Source organism: Camelus bactrianus, chromosome 15 (genome assembly GCF_048773025.1).
Source record: "Camelus bactrianus isolate YW-2024 breed Bactrian camel chromosome 15, ASM4877302v1, whole genome shotgun sequence".
Taxonomy (NCBI): Eukaryota; Metazoa; Chordata; class Mammalia; order Artiodactyla; family Camelidae; genus Camelus; species Camelus bactrianus.
Genome location: NC_133553.1, coordinates 64,278,972 through 64,303,881, shown reverse-complemented (window position 1 = coordinate 64,303,881; position 24,910 = coordinate 64,278,972). Strand labels below are relative to the sequence as shown.

The 24,910-nt window shown below is 42.4% G+C and overlaps 2 protein-coding genes across 4 annotated transcripts; both read left to right on the top strand.

The window, feature by feature from the left end:
• Window positions 1–10,942: 10,942 nt before the first annotated feature.
• Window positions 10,943–15,387, top strand: FAM136A (family with sequence similarity 136 member A). 2 transcript variants are annotated; one of them, XM_010963725.3, is made up of 3 exons: window positions 10,943–11,100; window positions 12,004–12,144; window positions 13,884–15,387. In XM_010963725.3, exons 1-3 carry the CDS (start codon window positions 11,014–11,016, stop codon window positions 14,070–14,072), a joined length of 417 nt encoding a protein of 138 aa, XP_010962027.2. In that variant the 5' UTR covers window positions 10,943–11,013; the 3' UTR covers window positions 14,073–15,387. The 2 variants fall into 2 exon arrangements, with proteins under 2 accessions (XP_010962027.2, XP_045379116.2); XM_045523160.2 differs by lacking the exon at window positions 10,943–11,100 and adding an exon at window positions 11,119–11,295.
• Window positions 15,388–16,785: 1,398 nt separating this feature from the next.
• SNRPG (small nuclear ribonucleoprotein polypeptide G) lies at window positions 16,786–24,901 on the top strand. Of its 2 annotated transcripts, none has more exons than XM_010963726.3 (4): window positions 16,786–16,920; window positions 19,737–19,759; window positions 20,411–20,535; window positions 24,714–24,901. In XM_010963726.3, the coding sequence occupies exons 1-4, from the start codon at window positions 16,889–16,891 to the stop codon at window positions 24,762–24,764; spliced, it is 231 nt and encodes a 76-aa protein (XP_010962028.1). In that variant the 5' UTR covers window positions 16,786–16,888; the 3' UTR covers window positions 24,765–24,901. The 2 variants fall into 2 exon arrangements, with proteins under 2 accessions (XP_010962028.1, XP_045379117.1); XM_045523161.2 differs by lacking the exon at window positions 16,786–16,920 and adding an exon at window positions 16,968–17,258.
• Window positions 24,902–24,910: the final 9 nt, after the last annotated feature.

Here is a 24,910-nt window from a genome sequence, read left to right as displayed (position 1 = left end):
CCTCACTGTCTCAAAACAGTAGTGCCTTGGGATTCAGTTTGCCCCCTAGTCCATATTCACTCCAGATCAAAGCCATTGAGTTGTCATCCCCAGTCTTACAGGACAATGGCCTGGGTCTCCTACCACTGGGTCCACAGAATGGAGAAATCTCCGTGTTGTTAGCCATCTGGTCTTTCAAACACAATTGACCTGCCCGTCAACTTTCCTCCACCTCTTAACTATGGGACCAGTCTATTCTTGTTTTCTTTGTAAACTATTGCTTATTACATTTATCTTTAAGCATATCTGTTTCTTTTTACTCTCTTCAGTGAAAATTTTGGAGGTTTTGGCATCAGGGTCTACAGGGTCTTCTTCCTTGGCTAGCAGCCCTGGTCCTACCCTCTCTGCAAGGTAACTGAGCTACCTTTTTACTCTCCAGTCTTTGTGTGTCTGCCATGAAGATTATGCACTGATTCAGAGTCTAGGTTTGGTCCAGGTTTAGAGTTTGCACCCTTGCATGCAATAGCCTCTTTGCAGCTTTGTGATAAATGATCTCTATTATTGTAAAACATGGCATTGGTACACATTGTTCGAAATCATCAAAAACAAAAAAACAAAAAAAAAATGGGTGGTGGGGGGTATAGCTCAGTGGTAGAGCACGTGCTTGGCATGCACGAGGTCCGGGGTTCAGTCCCCAGTGCCTCTGTTCAGGGGAGAACAAAATAAAAGAAGTCATCCTGTAGTACTTTTGTGGGCTGGTGGTTACTGCTCTAGATCTCTTTTGTGGTACTAAAATCACTAATGTTCAATAATTTTGGGGTAATCAGGAATCATAGGAAATGAAAAGAAAGCTTTTGGGTCCTCTCTCTGTGATTGCTTCATCCCTTGATCCAAACCTTCTGAAAGGAAAGGCAAAATTATGGAAACAATAAAAAGATAAATCGTTAGCAGGAGTGGAGGATGCGGAGAGGTGAAAACCAGAGCACAGAGGATTTTCAGGGCAGCAAAAATACTGTGTATGACATTATAATGATGGATATATGTCATTACACACTTGTCCAAACCCATAGAATGTACAAAGCCAAGAGTAGACTGTAAGGTAAACTATGGAATTTGAGTGATTATGATGTGTCAAAGTAAGCTCATCCTTGGTAACAAATGTACCACTTTTGTGAGTGATACTAATAATGTGGGAGGCTATGCATGAGTGAGGGTGGGGGTATATGGGAAATCTCTACATTCTTCTCAGTTTTATTGTAAACCTAAAACTGCTCCAAAAAAATAGTCTTAAAAAAAAAAAAACCTGGAAGGGACAAACTCTGTTGTCCTTCTTACTTAATTAAAGAGCTCTAGGACACTGCTCAGAGGTAGAAATCTCAAACTCCTAGGAAACTCACCCCAGAGACATTCTGCTTCATTCTTCATAGGTCTTCATCATGCTTCTTTTTAATCCTCCTTTTCTCTTTTTTCTTCCCCACCCCCGACCCCTTTTTCTTCATCTGGGACCTGCTTTTCTCCTTACTTTCTCTTTTTTCTTTTTCTGTTCTTGTTTGTCATGATCCATCCTCAACGAAGTTTCAATTCCGTCCTGACCTGCATACTAGATTAGAGAGGACCCTAAATCCAGTGACTCATGTCCTTATAAGAGGAAAAGAAGACACGCAGAGACACACAGAGGAGATGGAGGCAAGGATTGGTGAGATGCAGCCACAAACCAAGGAAAGCCAAGGATTGCCAGAAGCTAGGAGAGAGGTACAAAACAGATTCTTCCTCAGGGCTTCAGATGGAACCAACCCTGTCATCGTAACTTCTCACTTCTAGCCTCTCTGTTAGAGAGTGCATTTCTGTTGTTTTAATCCAACAAATGAAATAGAGTCAACAGTGATTGATCATGGTGATGGATGTACAACTATTAGAACATACTAAAAAACATTGAACTGCACACTTCAGATGGGTGAATTGTATGGCATGTGATATATCTCAGTAATGCTGTTATTTTTGTAAATTATGTCCTGTCCTGCCAGTAGCCTTGTTTCCTGCCACTTTTAGGATCAGCTTCAGAGGCTTCCGTACACATTCCTCATAGAGGCATTTGCCTACTTGTGCTTCTTACCTACTTTGGGGCCTGCCTGCCCTCACCATCCCACAGGTCCAGACAGACAGAGAGATTACAAACAAACAAACAAACCAAAGATGTAGCCTGAACCTACATCTCTGTTGTTCCACTCTTCCCCTCAACAAAAAACTGCAAGGGCCATTCTTACCCATGTTTACTTGTGCACCCGTGTGAAGGTTTCTCTAGCAGATAGACTAGAGTAGAATTGGTGGATCATAAGGCATATATTTAACTCCCTTAGACATTGACAAATTTTTTTTCAAAACATTGAAATAATTGACATTCTTACCAGCAATGTAGAAGAGGTCCCATTTACCAGCTCCTCACCAGCCTTTGGCCAACCAGACTCGATTTTTTTTTTCAGCATGATGATTATAAAGTGTTATCTTGTTTCAGTGGGCATTTCTCCGACTACCAGTGAAGTTGAGCATCTGTCCATTAGTTTATGAGTATTCAAGTTCTTTCTCTAAGAATTACCCATTCCTAACCAACTGGCAATTTTCTACAGGGTTATTTGTCTTTTCTTTTCTTTTTTTTTTTTTTTTTTTTTTTTTTTTTGTCTTTTGTTTCTTGATGTGCATTCTGTGTACTGATTATTTGTCATTTGTATACATGGCAAATATTTTCATTCAGTCCATAGCTTGTCTTTTCACTTTGGTTATGGTGTGTTTTAGTATTTGCAAGGTTTTGATTTTAATGTTGTCAAATTTTCCTTTATGGTTCATGGGAGTTTTTCATTTTATTTGAGAAATCTATCTCTACTCCATAAAAATACTCTTCTGTGCTTTTTTTTTTTTTTAAAGTTTTATGCTTTTCTTCCACATTTAGTCTTTAATCCATAAAAGATTTATTTTTTGAGTGATATGAAGTAGGGGTTTAATTTTATTTTTCTCCATAGAGAGCCATTGGTTCCAGCACATTTATTGACTAGTTCTTCATTCCCTCTGCCATTAAACTCAGATGGAGACCACAGAAGTTCATCCCTCTGCAAAACTCAGTTTTTATTTCTACAGTTTTATGATGTCTTACTAATTTAAAGGAAAATATCCTCACATTCTTCTCCAAAGTTGTCTTAGCTCTTCTTGATCCTTTGTATTAGTTTTGTCAAGTTCCATGAGAGTCCTTCTCAAAGTTTGACTTGTTAAGGAGGAAGGCGTTTTCCTCTCCCCTTCCAGGTTATTCTGGCTGGGCTAAGAATTAAATTGACATGAGAGATTAACAGGAGGAGACCACACAAAAGTTTAATAACGTGTATACTTGGGAGAGACCCAGAAAAATTGAGTAAGACGCCAGAATGGCTGAAACCCTTACCTTAAATGCCATCTTCAGCTGAAGTCAAAAGAGAAGGTTTGGAACTTCAAAGGGGAGGAAGGCAGTTGAGATGGAGATGCAAAAGCAAATGTTTGGTAAATAAACGTTTTCTGGGCCCTGCAGAGACAACAGGATACAGAGAGGAATTTTAAAAAACAGACTTTGCTAGGTTCCTCCCTGTGTAATATATAATATACTATACTATATAATATATAATATATTATATATATATATAAAATACATACTACAGTTTATCTATGGTGATAGCTTCCTTCGTGGAACACATCTTCTATCTACATTCCTTTAGGCCATTTTCCTGAGTCTTTTGTTGCCATGGCAAATCGTCAGCTATCATGGCGCTGGGGAGTGTGCCATTCACCATGCTAATGTATTATTATGAGAGTATAATGAGGCTCAAGGTCTACTGGAAGTTCAAATCTTCCACCATCTTGGGCTTAGTTGGCTCTAACCAGTTTTGTTGGTTTGTTTGTTTCTCTTTGCAGCTTCCTCCTGAAACTTAGATAAGGGTAATTGGTTTTTATTAGAGGGAAGGGCAGGGGTATGATTCCAGGGCAACAGCTTTGGTAACAAAGGATGGGTCCCAGGCATTGTCCTATTCTGATTCTTGTTCTGAAGGGGCTTGGGTCCTCTGAACAGACTAGAAAACTTATTCATTACCTTTTCATTCCAGAGCATACCCCTAGGCTTCTTGAGAGTTTTAGGGCCTCTAGTGGAAATGAAGGGGAGGGAAAGGGGGAATGAGGGTGCTGTGTAATTGCTTACAAAACTTTGTTCTTCTACCCTTATATCATCAGGGCCCCCAGGAAAAGGCCTCAGGGGAGGAATTCTTTGAGAGCCAGCAATACCTAAGTGGCCTTCCAGGACTCCTAAAGCTGGGCACCACTCTTACAAAATTCAGACCCAGGCACAAAGGACCCAAAGGAAAAGAGCACTAAAAAGAGAGGGCTCACCTAGCAGTGAGCTCATTGAGGAGAGTGAGATAAAGAGACCATTACAACAATGTGGACAGGATTAAGGGAAAGCAGCAGCCCTGTGCTGCACCCCAGATGAGCAATCGTGGGGAGCTGTTACTCTCTCTAGACTTGGAGGGGAAGAGGGGAGAATGGTCACTGAAATCCAGAGAGACCCACAGCTACAAAAGAGAGCTATTCAACAGAGCATGGCCTTCAGTAGAGAGAGGCAGCCACTGCCAACCTATGGCCCCAGCAGTCCCACTAAGCATTTAGCACCCTGCTTCTTAAAGCAGAGACCCATTGATTAGGGTAAGCAAAGCAGAAGTCACTAAGTGGTCCTCTACTTCTTGCCCCTATCACTTGGCCCTAGGGTTGGTTGCATCCTTCTTACAGGCAGGGAAATCTGCAGGCTTATTATATTTGTTGGTCCACAGACCTATTTGAGCTGTTTGTCCTGAGAAAAGCAAGGAAGAGCTGAGTTGGGTCTGAACTTGGTGTTCCTGGATCAGATGAGAGAGGCCACCAAAATCTCTCCCAACCACACACACACACACACACACACACACACACACACACACACACACACCCCACGTGTACATATGTAGTAAAAGCTATAAAGTACTTTACAGATGTTAGTTATTTTATTATCAGTGATGCTCTTGGTGGGTAGGTTGGTCTGCAAACTACAGAGAGAAGACTCTGAAGTTCCAGAAAGCAACCTGGAGTGTAAGAAGTGAGGGTACAAAAAAAAAAAAAAAAAATAGAGGAAAATCAAGGAAAGAGGAGATTGTAAAATGGCTTAAGACTTGGGTCCATTCTCTGAGCTCCAGGACTGAACTGGAAGAAGCACCCCCTCCTTCCTTCACAGCCGTATTCTTTTCATGCTTAGATGAAGCAAGGAACTCACCAAGGAAGAGGTCAGAACCTACAGTTAGGGATGCTTTTTATTACACACATTGGTGGAAGGAAAAAGCAATCTCAGCAAAAACACTTGATACAGAGTAGGTCCTAAATATGCGTGAGTTGAGGCTAAACAGGCTTTTCATTCATCTCTAATGGGCTGGTGAATTTTTCTCAAGCCCTCCTGCCTGCTCACTCTGGAAACAGAGGCAACCTGAGCTACTGACCACCCCTTGTCCCAAAGCCTCGATCGACCTCTTCCCTGTTTCATCGGTTCCCCCCTCTCTCGGAAGAGATGGTCACCATCCACGGCTAATCCCTCCGTCTAGACCTTGAATCCACTCCTCTGTGGGCCAGGATGTATCAGTTACTCCCCTTTAGTCTGATTTCTCTTCCCTTGTCTCTTTTCCCTGCCTATGTACATGCTTAGCCTTGGACAAGATTTTAAAAAAACACCTCTTGACCCTGCGCCCCTCTCCAGTTTTACTCCCCTCTTAATTACTTACCTAGTTACTCCTTTATTGTCCCTTTTACTCCTCCCTCCCATCACCACTGAACTCCTAAAATACCCTGCCCACCTGGCTTCCTGCATATGTCATTTTAAAAGTCACCCACAACCTCTGTGTCGCCAAATCCGATGATCTCTTTTTAGTCTTGATTTTGCTGCCACACTTGACCCTCAGGACCACTGCCTCTTCCTGGAAACGCTATCCCAGCCGGTGCCACCATTCTCACCTGGTTCTCCTACATCTCAGACCATCTCTCACCTTCTTAGTCTCCTTTGTCACTGGATCTCTTTAAATGTTGGCGGCCCCCAGTTTTCTCTCCTTGGCTCCTTTCTCTTCTCACTTTATACATTCTTCCCAGACAAGCTCATTTGCTAACTCATCTTCAATATTCTTCCCAATCATCATTTCCAGTCTGGGAGCACTGACGGCATGGAGCCAGCCACTATTTATTGGGAATTGTGGGTTCCACAAGGGTGTTAGGGGTGACACTATCCTACCCAAAGCTTGGACTTCTGCCGGTGACCCACAGGCACTTTTTGCTTAGCTGTCACAGCAGATCCTTGTGTGCAAGGCCTTCTGCTAGGTGAGGCGGGGCCAGGGAGGGGGGTGCACACAGACTTACAGCTAGTTGGTCACCAGCCCTCCCCCTCCTAGGATATCCACATGGCCACACACACCCATCCCTGCCATCACATGTTCTATCAAACAGAAAGAATGACCTATTCAAACAGGATGAGCTGCTCCACCTTTGCCAACACCCAAATTCCTTTTCCTCTCTTCCCAGCACCTTACTCATCATCACTCGGCCTCCATTTCCCGAAGTGAAATGGACCCAGTGTCACATGACAACAGTGCCCTCTAGAGGACAGTTTCTCAAATTGCAATGGTGCCCTCTGAGAGAGTGTGGCAGACTGAATTTTCCCAAGACTGTCACAGCAGTGTCTCCCGTCCCCACTGCTCTTCCTACAGTGTGACTTTGTCGCTCCGCCCATGAAGAGATGGAGCTTATGTTCTCTCTTCTTCAACTGGGGAGAGTTTGTGATTATGGACGGCTGGGCCTTGTGACAGGGATGCCCAGCCTGGCCCCAGGAACTAGACATCACTGTGTAGAGAGCACCCCTGTGGCGTAGAGCCCACGGAAGCTATTCAGATTAGCCGATCCTAAATTGCTTACCCCGCCCTCGCACGGAAACCTTTTAGCCATGAGCTGAGTGCTCCCCTCGCTCCTGCCTCCTGACCACCCTGGTGCCTTCCCTGTGGCCCTGCATGTCATGCCCTCCTGTCTCGAGGACCCATGAGTACAATAAACTTTCTTCCCCTGTGCCTCTCCTCGGCCTCCTCTTGCGTCTGCACCTGACTAACCTTCTTGTAAAAGAATACAAAACAGTTTCCATGTGTGTCTCTGTGCCCGCCTATGTCTGAGTGTGTGTGCATCTGAGTATGTTTCTGTTCACGTGTGTGTGTGTGTGTGTGTGTGTGACTGTCCGTCTGTTTGTGTCTGGGTGGCCGTGGGAGGAGCCCCTTAGATAAGGTGTTTCCTGATAAGCTCCAGGAGCAGTCCCTACCTACTCAGGTGACTTCAGGCCTCCTTGTACCTCAGTGTTTTTCCCTCTTGCACACTGAGCACCTAGGTGTACACACACATACACACACTTTGTTCTGATTGGCAGAGCCCTAACTTCCTATTGGCTGGGACCTCCAAACATTTTTTTCTCCTTTCATTCCTTGAATTATATCCACATTAGTACAGATTCCCTGGTCTAAAAGGAAATTTAGAGATCCTACAATTCAGTGCTTTCTTAAGAAATTTTGACAATAATTTTTTTATTTTAAATCATCATTCATGGGACTTAATGAAACTTACAAGCTTTTGCACAGCAAAGGAAACCATATGCAAAACAAAAAGACAACCTACGGAATGGGAGAAAATATTTGCAAGAGACTTACAAAGGCTTAATATCAAGAATATATAAACAGCTTGTAAAACTTAATAAGAAAAAAACAAACAACCCAATCCAAAAATGGGCAGAAGACCTAAACAAGCAATTCTCCAGTGAAGACATACAAATGGCCAATAGGCACATGAAAAAATGCTCAGTGTTGCTAACTATCAGAGAAATGCATATCAAAGCAGCAATGAGGTATCACCTCACACCAGTCAGAATGGCCATGATTAAAAAGTCCACAAACGATAAATGCTAGAGAGGGTGTGGAGAAAAGGGAACCCTCCTACACTGCTGGTGGGAATGCAGTTTGGTGCAGCCACTGTGGAAAACAGTGTGGAGATTCCTCAAAAGGCTAAAAGTAGACTTACCATATAATCCAACAATCCCACTCTTGGGCATATATCCAGGGGAACCTTAATGCAAAAGGATACATGCACCCCTATGTTCATAGCAGCACTATTTACAATAGCCAAGACATGGAAACAGCCTAAATGTCCATCAACAGATGACTGGATAAAGAAGATGTGGTATATTTATACAATGGAATATTACTCAGCCATAAAAACCGGCAACATAACGCCATTTGCAGCAACATGGATACTCCTGGAGAACGTCATTCTAAGTGAAGTAAGCCAGAAAGAGAAAGAAAAATACCATATGAGATCGCTCATATATGGAATCTAAAAAAAAAGACAAACTTATTTACAAAACAGAAACAGACTCACAGACATAGAAAACAAACTTATGGTTATGGGGGGGAAGGAGTGGGAAGGGATAATTTGGGAGTTCATGATTTGCAGCTACTAACTAAATATATATATAACAGATGAACAACAAGTTTATACTGTATAGCCCAGGGAACTATATTCAATATCTTATAGTAACTTATGGTGACATAGAATATGAAAATGAATATATGTGTGTTCACGTGTGACTGAAGCACTGTGCTGTACACCAGAAATTGATACAACATTGTAAACTGACTATGCTTCAATAAAAATACATTAAAGAAAAAAAAGTATAAACATTGTCAGTCATGGCAGAGATTTCCTACTTCACAGTCGGGAGTCAGCTCATCCTGATTGGAAGTCTAGCTCCACCAATTCCAGCTTCTAAATATGCAAACTCTGGCAAGTGGCTTCACCTCCCTAGGCCTCAGTTTACTGTCCTGAGCAGGGGAAAAAAGTAGATTACAAAGTACTCACCTCATAGGATTGTTGTGGGAATTAAATGAGATAAAGCACTTAAAACAGAGCCTGGCACATTCAGTAATGGCTGGAGTCACCCTAATTCCAGAGGCTACTGGTAGCCCCTCTAGACAGGCTTGAAGTGTAAAGGATGTGTCAGACCCCGAACAGTGGTTTCCTGAGAGTTACCAGCTCGCCGGCTAGAGAGAGCCTGGTGCTTGAAGACTTTGGGCTGAGTCAAGCGGCCCACTGCCCTCAAACCAGGATTCTCCTGCCATCTAGTGTCCAATGGCAGCAAATACCTAAATTTCAAAGTCAGGGTACTTTGAGTCCCCCATTCATTAGTTTCCTTTTCTTCTCCAGGCTCCACTTGGCATCCCCAAAGCTTCTAGCTCTTTCATGCCCTGTTCTGTTCAGGCAACTCCCAGTATGTGGCCTGGCATTCTCTTCACCCTTTTGTGTGCCAGGCAGAAACACCCACTCTTCATATCCTCTAAGAAAGCTTTCCCGAGGCACTTGGACCGCTCAGTTTCTTCTTGCCAGCCCAGGCCAACCCCTCTAGCACATCCCTTTCAACACTGTCTGTCTGCCAACTTCACCGATGCTCCCCGGTGGACCCCCACCCATAGCACAGTGCCCCGTGACTGGCATGCGTCTTAAAGCTATCCCTTGATATCTGTGGGGCATTGGTTCCAGGACCCACTGCCCATACCAAGTCCTGATGCAGATGCTCAGGTCCCGTAGTCTGCCCTCCCTAACTGCTGATGTGGAACCCGAGAATATCCAGGGCCGAATATATGTGTTTAATAAATGAATAGTAGGTGTATACATCCATCAAAATTCATAAATTGTACATCTGAAATATGTGTAGTTTACTATACAGAATTTATACCACAATAAAGTTGTTTTATAAATAGATAGATAGATAGATAAGTAAATAAATAAATGCATAGGGTGGTAAAGTTGAAGGTGAGGTATTCCAGATAGAACTGTTTCCAAGAGCTTAGAAACAGCTCATTGTTGGCACATTGTTGTTTTTGTTTTTGTTATTGTTAATTTCCGGTGTACAGCATGGTGATTCAGTTATACACACATATATATATTCCTTTTCTTATTCTTCTTCGTTACAGGCTATTACAAAATATTGACTATAGTTCCTTGTGCTGTACAGTAGGACCTTGTTTTTATCTATTTTATACAAAATGCTTCATTGATTATCTGCATTGTGCCTTTGAAGCTAATAACTTTTTAATAGAAATAAATGCATAAACATACATCTACCAACAATCCAACCATTCCACTTCTAGGTAGTTACCCAAGAAAAATGGAAATCTATGTCTACTAAGGATTTGTTCAAGGATGTTCATGGTCACCTCTTAATTCAGAACAGCTAATAACTGAGAAAGACGCAAGTATCCATCAATAGGGGAATGGAAAAACAAATTGTGGTGCATCCATTCAATGCCATACTACTCAGCAGCAAAAAGGCACCGAAGTAAGGCTCAATCTCAGAAGCGTTAATGTTAGGTGAAGAAGCTAGACCCCCCTCCAAAAAAAGTACACATGAATGATCTATATATAAATATAAATAAATATATATTCATACACATATAATATAGAAAAGGAAAACGTAATCTGTAGTGGTATAAAGCCGATCAGTGGTTGCCTGGGGTCAGGAGTACAGGAATTGGGGGGAGAATGGATACAACTAAGATCTGCGCACATAACTGTATGTTAATTATATTAAATATTTTTAAGGAATTTTAAGGAAGAGAGGGAAAGAGGAATGGAGAGAGGGAAAAGAAGGAGAAACACAGTAGCGGAGCTCGCTTGCGGGCAGCGGTGGGCGGACCAGGTGCAGAAGCTCGAGGAGGGCGTGAGCCGCGGACGCCGCGGGGGACGGGGGGCGGGGGGCAGGGAGCGCGGCGGGAGCCGGCCGCCCAGCGTGCAGTTGCTCCTCTCGGACGCCAGGTGGCGGCGTGGGCCGGGAGGGGCGCGGCACGGTGACCCCGGAAGCGGCGGTGAGGGGGCGGGCCTATGCGCGGGAGTCCATGTGGGCGCCGGCGGGGCGGGTAACAGCGCGGGGTCGCCATGGCGGAGCTGCAGCAGCTCCGGGTGCGAGAGGCGGTGGATTCCATGGTGAAGAGTCTGGAGAAGGAGAACATCCGGAAGATCCAGGTAGCCGGGCGAGGGCCGATCCGGGGGTCCGGGATTCCCGGCCCCTTCCCGCAGCTGCCGCGCGATCCTCCGCGCCACTGCGTCCCTCCCGGCCGACGCGTGTCGAGGTGTCCCTGGGGTCGTCCCTGGAGTCCTCGGAAGCACGCCTCGCCCTCAGACAGAACTTCGGGAGCTTTGGCTGAGCGGATGAAATCTGTGCGTCCTCGCCACACGCAAGGCCGTTTGCCCCCCAGGCCGGGCCGTGGGAGGGGGTGTCCCCGCACCGGGGTTAAATACCCGCTGGTATGATGCGTTCGGCCTCCCCGACCTTCCCCTCTTGCGCGGCCCCTTGTGCAGGTGAGCAGGCCGCGGCCCGAAAAGATCACGGCCAAGGTGAAAGACCGGAAAGGCGAAAGCTCTCGGCCTCCTCAGTAGCCAGGCTGTGCCCGGTTCTGTAACACCGAACTCTGCTCCACACGGCGTTGGTCCTGCTTTGACCCCCTAAGTGTCTTGTAGCTGTTGGTCCTGCTTCCCTAACCGGATTGTGAGTTTACCTTGTAAAGGTGCCCCTGGAGTCGAGTGGACCGGTTGCCCCCTGGTGGAATGTAGGTTCCTAGGTTGCTGACCTCTGAACCCTGTGGTGTAGGCACCTAGGTTTCAGAACTTGGCCTCATCTGACCCACCACCACCTTCCCCGTCCACCCAGCCTTCAGTGCAACAAGTGCCAATGAACTAGCAGCAAGGAGGCCACGCAGCACCCCACTAGGCAAAAAGGATAATGTTCCCATTCGTGGTTCTAAGGCCCTGATGTCTATTCTAAGGAGAAGTGCGGATATAGACGCCCCTCCTAGCCTCTGTTGCACTCTATGGTCATCTCTGTCCCCGGAGGCTTTCCTGCCTCACCTCTCCGCCCTCCCTCCACAGGGCCTCATGTTCCAGTGCAGCGCCGGCTGTTGTGAGGACAGCCACGCGTCCATGCAGCAAGTGCACCAGTGCATTGAGCGCTGCCATATGCCTCTGGCTCAAGCCCAGTCCCTGGTGACCAGCGAGCTGGAGAAGTTCCAGGTAAGGAATATCCCAAACAGAGGACTCCAGCCCTTGGTGTTGGTCTTTTGCAGGAGATGACAGGCATTTGTTCAAAACTCTTGGCTTTAGTGTCTTGGTTCTGTGTTAACATTTGTGACAGTGCTATAGCCAGCTAGTCTTCACAGGATTTTAAGTTTTAGAAAAAATCCTGGAGGTTGAGTGCTGTAAGAATTTCCCATAGAAACAATGTAAAAGGGAGTTACCAAGAGCCTTATGATTCCCCTCCCCCACTGATACCAAATATAAGATATGTCCATACAGTGTAAAGCTTTCCAAAACATAGCAACCTAGAGCAAGATCCTACCATCACTTTGTAGATTTGCCCACCAAGAACACCCCTACTTTCTACACCCAGAGGGCAGCCCCCGTGTCACTGAAGAGCAGTCTTCATTTACATGAAGAATTGTTGTTGTTGGCTTGCTGATTCCTGTCTCACAAGCCTCTCTGGGGTCTCTAAGGGCCCCCCATATCCCTCCCTGGAGCAGAGGGTAGCCACAACTTCATTTTACTCCCTTCCTCGGGATATACTTTCCTGGAACTTGGGGGAAGCAGGGCCCACTTCTGAACCAGTTTTTCATAGCCTGGGATTCTGTTCACATGGCAAAATTATATCTAACGTGATACATCTTTACATTCTATATAAAATTCTTCAAAATTACTGGGGCTGTAAGAGAATAACTTCTCCAAGATCATGGAACTCTAAGAGGGTTTCTTGGTGTTTGACACCTTATTTTACTGCTAGCATCTTTCAAAATTTGCTTCTTCAATTACTGTATAACTTTCTCCTCCCATTCACTTTTCAGTCCTCTCCAGGCTAACTTACTCTTCCACTGTGCCAGAACCACTCTCTCCACTCCCCTCCATGGGGCTGAAACCAGTGGTTATTTTCATTCCTCGTCTTACTCAGTGTGTCTGCATCATTGATACAGTGGTTCACTTGCCCCCCTCCTTAAAACCCTTTATTCAGTTGGCCTCAGGATAGGATAGCTCACTCTCCTGGGTTTCTACCTCTCCCTCTAGCCATCCTTTCTTGTTCTTATTTACTGATTTTTCCCCTCTCCAGCCTCTGAGGAGCATTGGAGTGCCCAGGGCCAACCTTGGACTTCTTCTCTGTCTAGTTCTCTAGGCTCGTAGTTATAAATATCATCTATATGCTGACAACTCCTACATTCATATCTCTAGACCAGCTGCACCCCTGATCTCCAGATTCATATTCCCAACTCTTTTCCCCAACATCACCACTTACTTATTTTATTTGTCCATCTGCCCTCATTGGAATATAAGTTCAATGAGGGCAAGAACTTTATCCATGTTACTCAATGCTGTATTCCCAACATTACAAGAGTCCCTGGCACATAGCTGATGCTCAATACACGATTTGTTGACTTGAGTATTTCTCTGTAGCAAGGACAGACCTTATAGAATCAAGATGTTTGAAAATCTGTAGTTGAGTAACAGTGGCCTCTAGTTACTTCTCACTTCCTGGAAGAAGCTTCTGTATAATTTATTCTATTCTATCATTCATCTGCTTTCTAGTAATGCTTTGTCTGGGCACTCGTGTCCTTTTTTTCTTTTTAAATATATATAGTGTCCCTTAATTTGATCAAGATAATACATGTCAAGCCAAAATATGCAGCACAGAGCCTGGCACATGATAAGCACTTGGTAAATAAAGCTCAGCCTCTCAGTCTTCTCTCCCCTTTTCCTTCTTGCCACAGGACCGCCTGACCCGGTGCACCATGCATTGCAACGACAAAGCCAAAGATTCAATAGATGCAGGGAGTAAAGAGCCTCAGGTGAAGCGACAGCTGGAGAGTTGTGTGACCAAGTGTGTGGATGACCACATGAACCTCATCCCAACCATGACCAGGAAGATGAAGGAGTCTCTCTCATCCATGGGGAAGTAGAAGTCTGCTGTTGGCCGTCCGGGCTAAGGGCAGGAGCCTATTTTGAAAGAGGAATGAGGATTTGGGTCTTTTAAGCAAAGTTTATGAATGAAGAAATTAAGGATGGCAGCACGTTTAAGGCCTACGTCACTTCCTTCTGAACACTGTTTCCTTTGTGTTTCAATCCTAAAAAGCGAGATGGAAAAAACTGGTGCTAAAATTTGGGTCAGAGATAGCACAGGTGTTTTTGAGAGCCCAAGGGTCACGCGGCAAGTGCTTATCCTGGCAGAGGGGATCACCCTTGTACCCAACCAGAGCCCTCCGAGGTACCAGACTGTCATAGTACACAGGTACCAACAGGTGGGCAGGTTCCTCTAGCCTGCCTGTGATCTGGTGGTGTGGAGAGAGGTGTTTCTGTTTGTTGTCAGCTTTCTGTCTACCGGAAGGATCACCACACCATTTTCCATAAACTGTAAAACAAAATCCATGAGGTCACCAATTTAAAAGGGAAAAGGAGACTTCTAGGGTTTGGTTTGGTTTGGTTTGGTTTTATAGACGCAGGCATGAAGTTAAGTTAAGATGTGGCCTTGGGAGAGTTAATTTGCATAAGAACTTTGAAACGGTCCTTGTGGGTATTCATTTCTGGCCATCAAGGTGTGGATGTGCATTTCTTAAATTACATTACATCTTTCAGCCTGGAGTCCCTACAAAAATATGAGAGGTGATGTCACACTGCTATGGAAGCAAATCTTCCCTCTCACTGGCAGCCATGATTGGCCCTGAGGCTGCCTGCAGCAGTGACAGGACAATCTTGCGGTGACACTCAGCCTTGAAGGGAAAGGAGGTTTTGTGCTGTGCGCTAGTATTCAGGAGTGAACAGTGAAAGAAAAACGGTTAGCTGCTTAATTAAGAGTTACGAAGTACTGGATTTGAAAAAATCTGGTTTTCATAAAACAGGATAGAATGAAAGCTTAAACCCAGTATTGCTTACTTTGCCCCCTGAAATGACAGAGCTCTATTGAGACAATCTCTTGGCAACACAAAGGGGATGGGAGAAAAAGTAAGCATCTTGGGGGTGAGCTGTGACTTTTTTAGAGCTAAAGAGGGACAGCCCCCCACCCCCATCACCAAATACCACTTTTGCCAGGGTCTTTGCAAAATGCATTGTTCTTCCCCTAGTTCTGGCACCTTACCGTTTTGTTAAGTAAGTTGTTGTCTTTTTACCAATTTATTACTTGAAATGATAATGTAGCCTGTCTGTTTGCTGTTTCAAGACTGTGATATATTTTCCTAGTGGTTTGGTTTTAAAAATAAATAAGGTTTAATTTTTCCTCCATTATTGTGTTTCTTTCCTTATGTTTGGGCAGTGAGTATGTAACTTTGTCACGATGCTTCTCTTTGTAATATGTGAAATAAATGTAAGGCATCCAGGGAAGTGAAAATTAGTTTTGTGTTATGATTCAGATGCTTGTAAATGGGAAGAACTTTGAGGGCAGGCTAGGGCACTACAACCTGAAGTCCATTCATGTAAAAAGACAGACACTATAAGGTTGAAAAAAAGAAACTCAATGTTCATGTCAGGTCTCTAGCTTCAACTAAACACTAACAGCAGAAGATGGAAAAGATAGACAGTTACGGCCTCTCTAGAGAAAATGCAGTGTCTAGGATTTTGAGTACCAAGAGAGTACAAAACGTATGAGTTTAAGTCTACTGTCACTGGCATTTAAATGGAGTTGTCTGGACATTCTATTTTGGCCTAAGTCTTCTATAATCCCTGTTGTATTTGATTCATAAATGTAGATGCTCCTGTTTTGGGCAACTTAACTAGGAACAAGTAAGAGCATATGTTGAAAATCAATACCTCAGATCATGTGTGTGTGTAAGTGTGTTGCACATCGTATTTTATATAGAGGGGCAGGGTACATTTAGTGGGGTTTTGTAGGCCTTGTTAACAAGCATTGCAGGACCATCTGTCAGGAGTACAGTTCTGGGTTCTAGAAATTCTTGGAAGCTGAGGCCCATCACCCTACTCTTTTGATGCAGTGGTCACTAACTGAGCTGTTACTAGAATCCTAGGCTTTGCATGACATCCTGTGGAAATACAGGCATACCTCAGAGAGATTGCAGGTTCAGTTGGAGATCACCACAATGAAGCAAATATCTCAATAAAGTCACACAAATATTTTGGTCCTATCACGGATCACCATAGCAAATATAACGATGAAATCGTTTGAAATACTGTGAGAATTACCAAAATGTGACACAGAGGCGTGAAGTGAACAAATGCTGTTGGGGAAAAAAAATGGCATGAGAGATTTGCTGGACTCAGTTGCGACAAACCTTCAATTTGTTAAAAAAAAAAAAAAAAAAAAAAAAAAAAAAGCAAGCTCCACAAAGCACAATAAAGGAAAGCGCCATACACGAGAGGTATGCCCAAACATGCTGAACACATTTCAGGGGCCCACTCCTCTAGAGCTTATTTTCATTCGGCACGTACGAAGAAGATAAACACTGCAACTCATAAAGACAAGGGTTTTCCAGCGTTCTTCAAAAGCTACAGGTAGGACCGGGGCACCTCACTTTCATAGAAGAACGGAATGAAGGAGCACTTCTGGAGGCCCCACCCCTCTGATCTGGTGACGCAACCGGAAGCTGGGGGCTGATCGACAAGCGCCCGCTTTCCCTAAGTATCGCGAGGTAAAACGTGAAAGCAGCCGACAATCAACTGGCTGACGGGATCAGTGACGTCAGACGCGAAACGCCGGGCCTACCGCTGGAGTGTGAGGTGCTGCACGGGTTCTGTTTGGAGGCATCTTTGAGCTGTCCGAGTGGTCATCATGAGCAAAGCTCACCCACCCGAGTTGAAGAAGTAAGTGTGTGTGAGGGCCGCGCCCACGTGGCCGCTTCTTGCTGTGTCTCGTGTTCCTCAGATGCCCCGCCATTTCCCGAGAGTGCGCCTGGTGTGCGTATTCCGGTGCGCGGCCGCCGCGATCCGGGCCCGGGTACCGCGCTTCGGGGCCTGAAACCCGCGCGGAAGTCGTATTTCGGCTGGAGGGTCGTGGTTACCAAAGGCAGCAAGGCGCCTCGATCCAGCCGACTTGCCTCCCAGGCGGGAGCTCGCGGCCCCACGTCTCCCCCACGCTCTCCCTCCATACTTGAAGATCTTGAATGCCATCCTTTGTAGCATCGTGTTCTAGATGCTGGAGAGTAAGTCTACAAGGAACTAAGGAGATGGGTGGGATGGAAGCGTTTGTTAGTATATGAGTAATCAAAAGCCGCCTTAGTCTTAAAGGATGTGGTTGTTCCTTTGAGTTTTAACTTAGAAATCTCATTTCTTTTTCTTGCGTGCTTGTACTTAGGTTAAGCTTGAATGTCATGTGATACGTTGCTCTGTTAACAGAAGTTTGTAAGAAATTCTTTTTTTCTAATTAGAGAAGGCCAGGGGGTTGGGATTGGGGGCGGGGCGGGGGAGGGATACCCAGTAAAATCAACTCGAAGTAGTGTATTCCTACTTTAGATATGACCCAATTTACAGTTTTGGCGTCCTCAGACACTCTTGACTGAACTTAGCATGTTCCATGTTTCCTAAGTAACTTCTCCATCATGCTTATACTATGTAATGCTGGAATTCTGCATGTAGTAGTTGGATGGCGCAAAGGATGCAAAATTGATTCAGGAATCAATTTGTGAGGCAGCCATCTCGTCTGCCTTGTTTATAGTTCATTTATTATTAGCCTCATAAAAAGTTAAACTAAAGGAAAGGTTCATATTTAATAATTTTGCATTTAAATGCACATTTGTATTAAAGCCATCTTTTGTGCAAAAACTCCGTGTATATTTTAATTGGGTCTGTTAAAGATTTAATTATTAAATTATAAGCCTAACATTAAGAAAAATAGGAATTATTGTTGAGAAAACGCTTATCTAAGATATTCTTTTATTGGTGAGCTGGTAAAATCTTGTAAGTTTTGTATGAGTTCATCAGGAACTGGTGCAGTGGTAATTATTTTGTAACAAAAAGAGCATAAGGTTTCCTTTTTGAGTCTTAAGATATTATTTGAGAATTTCAAAAGATGAAACTAGTTTTATTTCCTCTCTTCTTATCTCTAGATTTCGTGAACTGCATAATTCTGTCAGGGTTGCCTCCAAAATGACTTAAATTTTTTCTTCCGTTAGTTCTCAGAAATATCTTCTTTTACACTTTTATACCCTCCTACTTTAGCATAGCTGAGTGGTTCTTAACTGCAGGATAGGGAGTCTGGTTCTACCGGGATCTAGTAGGTAGAGGCCAGGGTTGCTGCTAAACGTCCTGCAGTGCACTGGACATCACTCAGCAACAGAATTACCTGGCCCCAAATGTCAGTTATGCCAAGGTTGAGATATCCTGGCCTAACCAAATTCTTCCTCCCACTCTTAAAAACTGCTGCCAGAGTAGTTGTCTTTTTTTTTTTCTTTCTTTTTTTTTACTTTTATTGAGATATAATTGATATACAGCACTGTAGAAGTTTAAGGTGTATATAGCATAATGATTGTCTTACATATAACACAGTAGTCTTAAGAATGGCTGACTGCCGCAGTAACTTATCACTGTCTACATAATAAAGTCCAGACTTCCTTCTTCAAGCTCCTCTACCTGAAATCCAAGCACCAAGTATTACACACACTTACTTGAATACCATGTTCTCCAGCCAGACAGAACCATTTGATTTTGCTCAAACTTTTTCACTGCTGTGTGGCTTTGAAAATTTTACTTAACATTTCTCAACCTCAGTTCCCCATTATTAAATGGTGGTAATAGTAATACATAACTTACAAAAGCTGTCATAAGGATTAAATAAGCTCATGTGTTATATTTGTGTGTTTTATATAACATATCCTATTAAAATAGATTGTTTTATATATTATACTATATATTTTTACTTGTAAAAACCTACCTTGCACCTTCTGTCTGGCTCCACGTCTTAGCTTTGAATTCTCCCATGATATACATGAAAATTGAATGAAGTTTCATATTTTCTAGCCTCTAACTGGAAGAGGTAAAAACTGGTTTGACTTGCATGCCTTCGTATTCTCATACTACCCTGCTGAGATGGAATTTCCTTCCTTAATTCAAATTACTTCAAACTTCAAAAAATGCATTTATTTTGCTAATGTATACATATGTGTTGAAGAATATCCTGAACACTTACTATTCATGCTCAATATTACACTAAGTATTGTCTCAAATATAAAGTCATACCTGTTGGGCTGGGTATGGTTTGATTACCTTCTGGTTTCTTCACACGTTTGGTTCTGAAAATAACCAAAATATAACCAAATTTTTGTTTTTCCATTATGGTTGTAAAATCTTGTCATTGAAAATTAGGTCAGTATTGAACAAGAATGTTTCTGTAATTCACATCAGTATAAAGACTGAACTTAATGTACATTAATATATATATTCTAACTCCATCCCATTTTCCTTATCTTGCCCCTTCCCAAATTACATTGCTCAGTGTAAGTTCTAACTGAGGTAGCCCATCACTCTCATCCTTTACAGCAGCACAAGGTTTTTATACTTTTAAATTGTATTATTCCTATTGTGTACATTGTAGCACATTATATTGATTATACCTACTTTTGTGCTTACTTATGCTTAAATTTTTTTAATTAGTTACCTAATCTTTACCCCTTTTGCTTTTTCAGATTTATGGACAAGAAGTTATCATGTAAGTTTTTTGGATTTTTTATTTTTTTAATTATTCAATTGCTTTTTACATGTGCCTTAGCAGTATATGTTTGGAGCAACTTTAAAAATTCAAAGCCCACAGAACCTCTAAAATTTACATGCATTAATTAAGCAGGTTTATCAAAATCCTAACTTGACAATTTCATTTACTTAATTTCTTATATTTAGTAGGTTTCACAGTACTTCAGACCTTTCATTATTATTTCAAATAAGCCCTGTCTCACTTTGACAGAATTAACAGGATTTTCTGTTTTATGGTACTTGAAAACTTAACTAAGATTCTGACGTACCCAGTACTCAATAGGGGTAAAGACCATGCCTTAGAGGCAAGCAGCCTTCACTTTGAATTCCAGCTCTGCCACACAGTAACTGTATAATCTTGAACCAGTTATTTAAAAGCTCTATACCTCAATTCCCTCATAAAAAGTTAAGATAACTCTACTTTAGAGGAGTCTTATAAGTTTAATGTGGAAGTAAATGCAAAATGTTTAGCTTAGTGCTTGGCATATAGTAAGAATTGTACATCTCAAATACCTGGATTTTATCTCAGCTAAACTTAGTCAGGTCAATTAACCATTCACCTTATAGTTAATGGTCAGTTTTATTAAAATTTCTTTTTCCCTTTGTATAGTGAAATTAAATGGTGGCAGACATGTCCAAGGAATACTGCGAGGATTTGACCCCTTTATGAATCTTGTGATAGATGAATGTGTGGAGATGGCAACTAGTGGGCAACAGAACAACATTGGAATGGTGGTAAGTAAAGATAGATGATTTCTCTTAGAGATCTCATTTTTCTTTTGAAGTAAGTATTAGCTTTCCTTCCATCAAACTCTTGAATTAAATTGAAGTTAGGCAAATTACATGCAGGATTAGACATCCCATCTCCCTTTTAGTTTAACATGTGGCAGTCATTCAACTGTTACCTGTAGGTTAGAGCTGAATCTTACACAGAATCCAGTGAGGTCGTTGGGCTTGAAATAGCTGTTGGAAATCATTTTTGAGCTTTATTCTATAATAGAGGCCTTTACTCAGTCCTTCATTAGAGGAATAGTTCTCAATCTTAGTTGCATTTTAGAATCAAATTAGTCTGGGGTGCAGCATAGTTTTTTAAAGTTCCCCAGATGATTCTAATGTAAGACAGAGATTAACCATGGATCCAGAGCATTTACAGGCAATGAGGGTTTTTTTTAAAAAGCAAACAAAAACTATGCCTAGACTCTACTTCAAAGCAATTGAAACTATCTCTAAGATTTTTTTTGTTAAAAGATCTTGGGTAATTTTAATGTATAGAAAGGATTAAGGGCTACTTATCAAACTTTAATATGCTTATGAATTCTCCTAGAAGATCTTGTTAAAATGTAGATCCTAATTCAATAGGTGTGGGCTAGAATCTGCAATTTTGCATTTCTCACAAGTGCTCGTTTGATGAAAATTTGCCAGTCCACAGATCACACTTTTTGAGTTTAATTGTCTATGTAATTAACCTAGATTTTCTGGTTTATCACACTCAAATATGAAAGTAATCAAGGTAGAAGTTGCCAGGGATACTCACAATGACAGCTATTCACATGGAAGGAAACAAATACTGAGTTCCTAATTACAGGAGCAAACATTTCTGCATTCGTTAGGTGGTAGCGGTATGACTATGGAAGAAGAGTTTTTGATGTTTGTCCAAAACCCAGGCTTTGTTTTTGGTTTTTGTTTTTTTATTTAAGTACAGTCAGTTACAATGTGTCAATTTCTGGTGTACAGCACAATGTCCCAGTCATGCATATACATACATATACTCCCAAAACCTAGGCTTTGAATTCCACTCTTTGCCCAGCACAGGACAGTAAGTGGTAAGTCCGAGTTTCTTGGGCAAGGTGAATCAAAAAAGACAGCTGTAGCAAATCATTGAGCACATACACCTCTAAGAGGTGGTAAGAGTTCCTAATTATTAGCCCTGATTTTGCCTCCCTTTTTAAAATTTGAACAGTAGAGGGGTGTAATTTTTCTTAAATCACCCTTGCCAAGATTTGTGTTATTGTTTATTTCAAATGTGTTTCCGTTACTTCATTTTGAAAAAGCAAGTCAGTGATCAGGGTCAGAAAAACAGCCTAGAGTCTCCAGGTCTGAGACTCCCCACCTGCCCCCACACGTTTCATGTAAATTGGCCTCTTCAGGTACAGTCTCCTTGAGCTTCTCTTGAAGATGAATAAAATTGTGGGCAAATCATTAGCAATAGTTTCTTATAAAAACAATTTTTGAGTACCCCAAGATTTCTCTCTAGCCCTTCCTTTTACAAGTTAGGAAATCTTTGTTCTAAAAGAGGGTAGATTTGGTTCTTATCCCAAAAGATTGCTGAAAAAGGATTCAAGAAGGACTTGACGTCTACAAGTCAGTTCTAATTTGGGAGGATAACTTTAGAGAATTAGGTGACACTTCTTGAAAATTAATCAGAGAAAGAATTGAGCCTAGATCATGGATGTTTCTTGTAATTTTCCTCCTAAATTTTAATGAGCTTAATTTTCTTTACACAGAAACTGGTTAAAAGCACTGCTATCCCGTGTTGGTCAGATACTGAGCACCTGCTCGCTGTGTTGGGCAGTCTGCTATTCCATGTCTGATGCTTGCTGTGTAACAAAGTTTGCATTTAGTAGTGCTGATTCTTACAACCAGGTTAACACTTCGAAAATTAAGTAATAATGTATCATTTGTCTTTAATTTTTAAAAATATCTAAAGAAAATGCAGAATGGCTTTTCTGAGGAAAAGAAGGGAAACAAGTTATGGGTTTTTTTGTTTTTTTGGTTTTTTGTGTTTTTTTTTTTTTTGCAAGTTGCCTGGCTAAGGAGACAGTTACACTGGCTTCATTTTTCCCTTGTCCAATTCAGTGACCCATTGAGGCCATTGAAATTACTTAATACAATTCAATTAATAATACTATTAAGAATATGTGTGTTCTGAAAGGGAGGTAATTTGTTTTGGGGGATCTATCAGGTAGATAATGGCCTAATGCTATCTCAACTAGCCTCTTCTTAGACATCTCCAGAGCTGTCGGTAGCCTCACCTGTCTTATTTCCTTAAGATTCCACTCCACTCCAAGGTTCCCTTAAGAATGTGGTTCAAATTGTGCATTTTATGATGCTACATATTTTAGAAGTTCTTCCTAGCTTTGTTCTCCTATTAGTCTATTTAGGTTTATATTCTCTGTCCTTTCAAGAGACTGAAAAAGCCTGAGCAACACTTTCCAAAAACTTAGTATTGAAGCACAGCAAAAGGAGCAGTGTGGAATTCTGGACGTGATATTTCCAGTTTGATCTGGAGAACAGGGCCTTGAACACAATGGGAAAAGAGGGAGAGCGCTGCCCAGCAGAGGTGCTCACTGACCAGCCTTAATTCCAGTGTGTTATGGGAGAAGGCAAAGAAGCGTGTGATACTATCTTAGAAAGTGTTGATGGTGGTTTTTTATTTTTTAATGGTGGGAAAAGGAAAAAGCCCTCAGGGCTGAAAATCTTAGTTATCTGAAATAACTTCTCTCCACAACCCCCCACTTCTAGGCTAGTGTCAGAAATGGGCACATTTAGGAGGGAGCTAGGAAAGGAGGCTCGTTTTTTGTGTTTTGATCAATGAGATGTGATGTTCATCATCTGTTGCAAATAAGCCAGGAATTTAAAACTCTGAGAACTAGGTAATCATGTTGTTTAGCCTTCTTCATTTCATCTCCTAACTTACAAGAAGCGTAAGAGTCTGTAGGTTCCTTCAGTCCCCATTGTCATCATCTTCAGGGCACTTTTACTCTTTCAATGAAGCTCTTTAATTCTTTGCCACCTTCTCACTTCTCGTTGCTGTTTGTCACTGCCAGGCTCCAAGACACTTTCCAGCCTGCAGCGTCCCTCTCCAGTCTGCTAGCCGCAGTAATCACATGCAAATTCATTTGTTTCCTTAGCAGACACTTGTGGAACCTTGTGTGTGCCTGCCAGTGCTTCAGGCACTGGGGGCGTTGTGCCAAGCAAGGTCCGTGCCCTCAGAGAAATGACATTTGAGTGAGAAGGACAGTAAATAATAGTGTATGTAATAAGTAAATCAAGCAAGCAAGCAGAATGAGGGGAGAAGAGAACCAAGTTACAGCTATTTTTACTCCACCTGCCTACAAGCATAGTTCCACTTTGAGTCTGCAGAATGCCCCCATTTCTAATAAATTGTTACATGTCCCCTCACCCCTCCTGTCCTTTGAGCTGTCCAGCTCCCTGAGCTGATCTGTAATTGCATTATCTACAGTCCACCAGGGGCTCCTTACTTTCACAGTCCCCTTCTGGTTTGACTTTTCTGCCCCTTCTTGAGCTCAGTTACCAGCCCTTTCACCTGTGCCCCCTTGAGTGCCCTTGCTTATCTCCCCCTAGGAATGGCTACTGTGTCAGACACTGTACCCCAGGCCTTTTCTTCTCTTCCTCCCTCCAAGTTCCCACCCATTCTCTTACATGTGCTTTTGCCAAAACTGGTCATTCCCCAACCTGTGAAACTCACTAGCTCATTGGTTTCAGGATGCCCTCCAGTCACTGTAAGATTAGTGTTCAGTTGGGTACAAACTGTCTTTTTCCCACTTCCCTTCATAACCTTTTACTGTATTCAAAGTAGATTCTTTCCTTATCCCTTTACTCTTTTTATCTCAGTTCTATTTAGAATCTCCTTTCTGTCAAAATTCTACCCAATTTTCAAGGCCCAACTAAAATGTCATCTTCAAAAGGCCTACTTTTTTCAAATTCCATCCTAGTTTATTCCCTAAATGATCTTAACACCCCTAAGTTGACATATGTTCTATTGTACCTATTTTTCTCATTAACTTTTGGATCCCTTAGGGGCAGGGATGGGCAGGTTCATTTGAGTCCTGTAATTTGGGTGAAATGTTTTGCTAAATGAATTGTTTTTAAATTCATTTTCTTTTTCTTAGGTAATACGAGGAAACAGCATCATCATGTTAGAAGCCTTGGAACGAGTATGAACAATGGCTGTGTTCACCAGAGGAATCAACTGCTTCCACGTGTCCCCTCTCCACATTTTGCTACGATAAAAATTGGGTCGTGTACATTTTCTTATTGAACTTTTTTTTTGTTAAATAAACTTTTGTGATAGTCAAAAGTGCCTTCT

Bases quoted from the DNA above. Each gene is read 5' to 3' on its own strand.
- FAM136A (XM_010963725.3), top strand. From the start codon at position 11,014: ATGGCGGAGCTGCAGCAGCTCCGGGTGCGAGAGGCGGTGGATTCCATG. The intron at 11,101-12,003 runs GTAGCCGGGCGA...CTCCCTCCACAG, and splicing joins AGAACATCCGGAAGATCCAG to GGCCTCATGTTCCAGTGCAG. The intron at 12,145-13,883 runs GTAAGGAATATC...TTCTTGCCACAG, and splicing joins GCGAGCTGGAGAAGTTCCAG to GACCGCCTGACCCGGTGCAC.
- SNRPG (XM_010963726.3), top strand. From the start codon at position 16,889: ATGAGCAAAGCTCACCCACCCGAGTTGAAGAA. The intron at 16,921-19,736 runs GTAAGTGTGTGT...TTGCTTTTTCAG, and splicing joins CACCCACCCGAGTTGAAGAA to ATTTATGGACAAGAAGTTAT. The intron at 19,760-20,410 runs GTAAGTTTTTTG...CCCTTTGTATAG, and splicing joins TATGGACAAGAAGTTATCAT to TGAAATTAAATGGTGGCAGA.